Consider the following 7,010-nt stretch of genomic DNA (forward strand, 5'->3'; position numbering starts at 1 on the left):
CCATAGGCTGGACTTTTCTGCATGCTGTGTCATACAACACTGGTGGACTTTTTCCCACACACTGTCTTTCTGAGGCTTTCTGCACTTTCTACATATATGCTCTGTTTTTGGGACTTTTCACACACTATGCTCTTGAGCTGTCTACATACTATGCTTTATAGACTTTTTCGACTCTACATGCTATGCTATGACTTTTTTGGACTTTTCTACATACTATGCTATGACTTTTTGGGACTTTTTTCTACATACTATGCTATAACTTTTTGGGACTTTTTCTACATACTATACTATGACTTTTTACTTTTTTCGACATACTATACTATGACTTTTTTCGACATACTATACTATGACTTTTTTTCGACATATTATACTGTGACTTTTTTGACATTTTTTTCGACATTCTATACTATGACTTTTTGGGACTTTTTTATATACTATCACTTTATTTTACTTTTTTCGACATTTTATACTGACTTTTTTTCTACATCCTACATTGACTTTTTTGACATACTATACATTTTATGTGACTATTTTTTCGACATATACTATGAACTTTTGTAACATTTTTTTCGACATACTGTACTATGACTTTTAACATTACATATTATAGTGACTTTTTTATATATCACTTTATTTTACTTTTTTCGACATTTTATACTGACTTTTTCAAAATACTATACTAGACTTTTTTTCTACATACTATGCTATGACTTTTTGGACTTTTTTTCTACATGCTATGCTATGACTTTTTGGACTTTTTTTCTACATACTATGCTATGACTTTTTGGACTTTTTTCGACTTTTTCTACATATTATGCTATGACCATTTGGACTTTTTCTACATACTATGCTATGACTTTCTTTTCTACATACTATGCTATGACTTTCGACTTTTCTACATACTATGCTATGACTTTTTGGACTTTTTTTCTACATACTATGCTATGACTTTTTGGACTTTTTTTGACTTTTTCTACATATTATGCTATGACTTTTTCTACATACTATGCTATGACTTTTTCTACATACTATGCTATGACTTTTTGGACTTTTTCTACATACTATGCTATGACTTTTTTGGGACTTTTTTTTTACATACTATGCTATGACTTTTTTTCGACTTTTTCTACATACTATGCTATAACTTTTTTCGACTTTTTCTACATACTATGCTATGACTTTTTCTACATACTATGCTATGACTTTTTCGACTTTTTCTACATACTATGCTATGACTTTTTCTACATACTATGCTATGACTTTTTCTACATACTATGCTATGACTTTTTGGACTTTTTCTACATACTATGCTATGACTTTTTTGGACTTTTTCTACATACTATGCTATGACTTTTTTCGTACTTTTTCTACATACTATGCTATGACTTTTTCTACATACTATGCTAGACTTTTTTTCTACATACTATGCTATGACTTTTTGGACTTTTTCTACATACTATGCTATGACTTTTTGGACTTTTTCTACATACTATGCTATGACTTTTTGGACTTTTTTTCTACATACTATGCTATAACTTTTTTGGACTTTTTCTACATACTATGCGATGACTTTTTCTACATACTATGCTATCACTTTTTGGGACTTTTTTTCTACATACTATGCTATGACTTTTTGGACTTTTTCTACATACTATGCAATGACTTTTTTGGACTTTTTCTACATACTATGCTATGACTTTTTCTACATACTATGCTATGACTTTTTTAGACTTTTTCTACATGCTATGCTATGACTTTTTGGACTTTTTCTACATACTATGCTATGACTTTTTGGACTTTTTCTACATACTATGCTATGACTTTTTGGACTTTTTCTACATACTATGCTATGACTTTTTGGACTTTTTCTACATACTATGCTATAACTTTTTTGGACTTTTTCTACATACTATGCGATGACTTTTTTGGACTTTTTCTACATACTATGCTATGACTTTTTTTCGACATACTATACTATGACTTTTTGGACTTTTTTTCGACATATTATACTGTGACTTTTTGGACTTTTTTTCTACATGCTATGCTATGACTTTTTGGACTTTTTTTCTACATATTATGCTATGACCTTTTGGACTTTTTCTACATACTATGCTATGACTTTTTGGACTTTTTCTACATACTATGCTATGACTTTTTTGGACTTTTTCTACATACTATACTATGACTTTTTTGGACTTTTTCTACATACTATGCGATGACTTTTTTGGACTTTTTCTACATACTATACTATGACTTTTTTCGACATACTATACTGTGACTTTTTTGGACTTTTTCTACATACTATGCTATGACTTTTTGGACTTTTTCTACATACTATGCTATGACTTTTTCTACATACTATGCTATGACTTTTTCGACTTTTTCTACATACTATGCTATGACTTTTTTCGACTTTTTCTACATACTATGCTAGACTTTTTTTCTACATATTATGCTATGACCTTTTTGGGACTTTTTCTACATACTATGCTATGACTTTTTGGACTTTTTCTACATACTATGCTATGACTTTTTTTCGACATACTATACTATGACTTTTTTTCGACATATTATACTGTGACTTTTTGGACTTTTTCTACATGCTATGCTATGACTTTTTGGACTTTTTTTCTACATACTATGCTATGACTTTTTGGACTTTTTCTACATACTATGCTATGACTTTTTGGACTTTTTCTACATACTATGCTATGACTTTTTGGGACTTTTTAGATTAGAGGAAAAGGTTATAAAGGGAACTTTCCTCTTCAGGGGAATATTTGAGTCATTTTTGAAATCATCACAACTCTTTAAAAATAATTCATAGACAAACATGAAACAAAGCTTGAAACTGAAACACTTAATTAAGGTAGTTTTAATTGTCATGGAAATTCAATTGTAATTAATTTAAAATTATTTCAGCGGCACTGTCCGGCCTCCACAAACTACTGCAGTACATTCTTACATCAGTTGTTTTTTTTTATCACTGGCCACCAGATACATTCAGTCACTACATTTTAAATACATCATCCATTATTATTATTACAGTATGAACACTTATATGTTAACATACGCTGCTGTTAATCAGTGATGCCCTTCTTTTTTTGTCTGACTGTATTTTAAACCAGAGCCCTGAGTCATCATGCTGCATTCACTTCACCCGGGAATAATCATACTTATTAGTTCACAGTAGTATAGTTAGTAAACAAGTATTTAAATCCATCAAAATGCAATGATGGTAGCTAGCTTTTCCACAGAAACAATGAACAGATTTTTTGTATTTCCAGACTCTGACAAACTACTATTGCAGAGAATAATATTCCACCTGATATCTGAGCTAATCGCGCTGCTGTATCAGTAAGAAGCTCTGGGCCGTTTATCGAGCATTTAAGGGTAATAAATCAGCCACAAACTGAGGGAAACTTGGCCCTAATTTTAGGACTCTGTGCTGATATTTAGAAGTGCTACAGATGGCATTCAGGCAGAAAGATGCTGTTTTCAAAAGACCTTTTTTTTGGCAATATCTTAATAATTTTTCTGTTTTCATGCCGTTCTTGCAACCTCACAAAACAAAAAGTAAAATGTAGCTTGGATACGATAATTACAACCGTCTGTCTGCAGTAATAAATCAAACCTCGACTGACTTCTCACAGGTTAACAGGAAGTGTTTCTCAGCTCTTATCTTAACCCTTTGTGTTGTTGTGTTGTCTTCCCGTCGACCTGCAACGGTGTTTTTCTGGGTCGAAATTTCAACATTTGGTTGTTATTTTTCTACACTTTTCTCGACGTTTTTGTCGATTTTATTCCAATTTATTTGTCACTTTTTTAGTGTTTTTTTTATGTTTTTGTCGATTTTTTTAACAAGTTTTTTTTTACTTTTTCCGATTTTTTTGGTCATTTTTTCAGAGTAAAGTATAGTTCTGATATAGGAAGTTGTTGTAAACGGGTCAAATTTGACCCGAGGACAACAGGAGGTTTAATCAATCTACGTTCGATCTCACGTTCTATTTTCTTCCGTTTTTACACAAGTAAATACTGTGCTTGGGATCTGCGAAAAGACCGGTGACCTACACTCAGTACTGTCCCTGAACGCATCAGGATGGCTGCGTCTGCTGTGCGACTCTGCAGACTACGTGATTACAGCTTCTCAAATAAACGCAGATTAATTCACAGGAAGTTATCGAAGAAAACCTGCTTTTTCATGCAACTGGCTTAACTTGTTGAAGGAGCTATATTTTATACATAACGCATTCAATTAATAAACAGAAATAGATCATTGCTCGCAGCTGTGAAGGCTCACAAGTTAACACGAGGTGTACTTGAAAGAGGAGATGAATTAAATGTTTTAGCAGCGATGAGATCGGCAGTGTTAAGCGATGTGATTGGACAGATATTTATTAAATTAAGCCTAAAAGTTTATACGTTTTGTTATGTATTCTGTGTTTACTTACAGCTGATTGCAATTGGTTATAAAGTTAACGTGAGCTGTATTGAAGACTTTTAGCTGAAGTACAGTAGATAGCTCGGTTACTTATGTGCCCGTCCTTGTCGTGCCTTTATGCTACATAAAAAAGTGGTTATTTTATATTTTATTTTATTATTTCAACTGACGTAAAACGTTTCAGCATTAGCTGCTTCTAAAATACAGGCCCAGATTTAGACTTTTTTTCCCCACGGGAAGTGAATGCAGCATTTTTACAACCAACTCACATTAAACAAAAGAACTAAAAACATGTGAAAGGTGCTCGATGGTGTTTTAAGCCCTCAACGTCGCCTTCCAGGCAGCTAACCCTCACCTTAACCCTAAAAATAACCATTGCCGCGCTGCCTGGAAGGCGGCGTTGGGGGCTAACAACACCAAACACCGTGAAAAGTCTGCCCGCCCTGACAGTGTCCTCTCCGATCAAACGTCAATGCTAGCTGTTTTCATGGTTACTTTATTATAATTTTAACTACGAGGCGGTCTTCAGCTCCGTCCTGTCGGCCTGCAGCGAGCGAGAGCGGCCTAGCTGAGGATTTTGTGGTACGGGTGGAGCGAGAGGGACGAGGTGAACGCTCTGATGTCGGTGATGAGCGTGGCGTCCTGCGAGGCGGACGGCAGGAAGGTCAGCTCGCTCACTTCCCCGTAGGACGAGGAGGGAGGGTTGTCGGGGCTTTCCGGGCCGCAGCCGGCGCTCGGCTCTGGTGGGTCGTTCTCCTCCACCCCAAAACCAACAACCTGACGCAGACAGAGAGAGGAAACAAATGTGTTAAAAATTCTTTACTTTCTGCTTTTTAGAGATTTTTGTAAGCCAGTATTTCCCCTCCCTCGGATTTGAGTCTAAATATTTTTTTTACTTTTAAAGGATTGTAGTGTTTGTTTGTTTGGTAACACTTTACTTGAAGGTATCGACATAATCGTGACATGACACTGTCATAACTATGACATGACACTGTCATGAACGTGTCATAAACAAGTCATCAACGTTTAATGACTTCTGTCATTAAGTGTCATTGGGTTTTTGTCATGACAAGTTGACATTGTTTGGGTTGTCTTGATTATGACAACTTGACATTAATCAAAGTGACATTACCAGAAGTCGTCTTGGTCATGACAAGTTGACATTACATTTGTTTGGGATGTCTTTGTAACATAATGTCATCCTGGTTAATGTGACAAAGACGACTTCTGGTAATGTCACTTTGTCTTTGTAATGACAACTTGACATAATGTCGTCCTGGTTAATGTGACAAAGACGACTTCTGGTAATGTCACTTTGTCTTTGTAATGACAACTTGACATAATGTCGTCCTGGTTAATGCCAAGTTGTCATTACAAAGACAAAGTGACATTACCAGAAGATGTCTTAGTCATGACAACTTGACATTACATTTCTTTGGCGTGTCCTTATTAAGACAACTTGACATTAACCAGGATGACATTATGTCAAGTTGTCATTACAAAGACATCCCAAACAAATGTAATGTCAACTTGTCATGACCAAGACGACTTCTGGTAATGTCACTTTGTCTTTGTAATGACAACTTGACATAATGTCGTCCTCTTGAATGTCAACTTGTCATGACAAAAACCGAGTGACACTTAATGACAAAAGTTATAAACGTTTATGACTTGTTTATAATGTTTATGACACGTTCATGACAGTGTCATGTCATAGTTATGACAGTGTCAGTCACGATTATGTCGATACCTTCAAGTAAAGTGTTACCGTTTGTTTTTTTGTGCATGTTTAGCACATCATTTAAAAACTGTACTTACTGAATATTAGTCTAACATTCAAACACACTTACATGCACGCTGAGCTTCCTGCTGTTGGTGTTTCTGTGCTCCAGGAACCAGGAGACCAGCTCCTCCTGAGAGAACAGCTTCAGGGCCTCGATCTGCAGCGGAGACACAACGGGTCAGAAACACACAGAACCAGAACCAGAACCAGAGACCTGCAGCTTCACTAACCTAGCAGTAAGTAAGTACCTAACAACAGTTTTTATTAGCAATGTTTTGACCCAATTGGGAGGGAGAGAGCGACAGAGAGAACGAGAGGGAAAGACAGAGCGAGAACGAGAGGGAGAGAGAGAGAGAGAGAAAGAACGAGAGAGAGAGAGAGAGAACGAGAGAGAGAGAGACAGAGACAGACAGAGAGAGAGAGAGAGAGAGAGAACGAGAGAGAGAGAGAGAGAACGAGAGAGAGAGAGACAGAGAGAGAGAGAGAGAGAGAGAGAGAGAGAGAGAGAGAGAACGAGAGAGAGAGAGACAGACAGACAGACAACGAGAGAGAGAGAGAGAGAGAGAGAACGAGAGGGAGAGACAGAGAGAGAACGAGAGGGAGAGAGAGAGAGAGAACGAGAGGGAAAGACAGAGCGAGAACGAGAGGGAAAGACAGAGAGAGAGACAGAGACAGACAGAGAGAGAGAGAGAGAGAGAGAGAGAGAGAGAGAGACAGAGAACGAGAGAGAGAGAGAACGAGAGACAGAGACAGACAGAGAACGAGAGAGACAGACAGAGAACGAGA

At 36.2% G+C, this 7,010-nt stretch overlaps 1 protein-coding gene across 1 annotated transcript in view; it reads right to left on the reverse strand.

Moving 5' to 3' along the window:
- Positions 1-2,845: 2,845 nt before the first annotated feature.
- The window catches only part of LOC144522996 (nardilysin-like), a 36,905-nt gene continuing 32,740 nt past the window's right edge, over positions 2,846-7,010 (reverse strand). Inside the window, exons 30-31 of the mRNA XM_078258241.1 lie at positions 6,292-6,381; positions 2,846-5,218 (exon numbers count right to left, since the gene is read on the reverse strand). Of these exons, the coding sequence (XP_078114367.1) occupies positions 5,006-5,218; positions 6,292-6,381 (303 nt within the window). The 3' untranslated portion in view covers positions 2,846-5,005. The remainder of the gene's footprint in view (positions 5,219-6,291; positions 6,382-7,010) is intronic.

Source organism: Sander vitreus, chromosome 9, assembly GCF_031162955.1.
Source record: "Sander vitreus isolate 19-12246 chromosome 9, sanVit1, whole genome shotgun sequence".
Taxonomy (NCBI): Eukaryota; Metazoa; Chordata; class Actinopteri; order Perciformes; family Percidae; genus Sander; species Sander vitreus.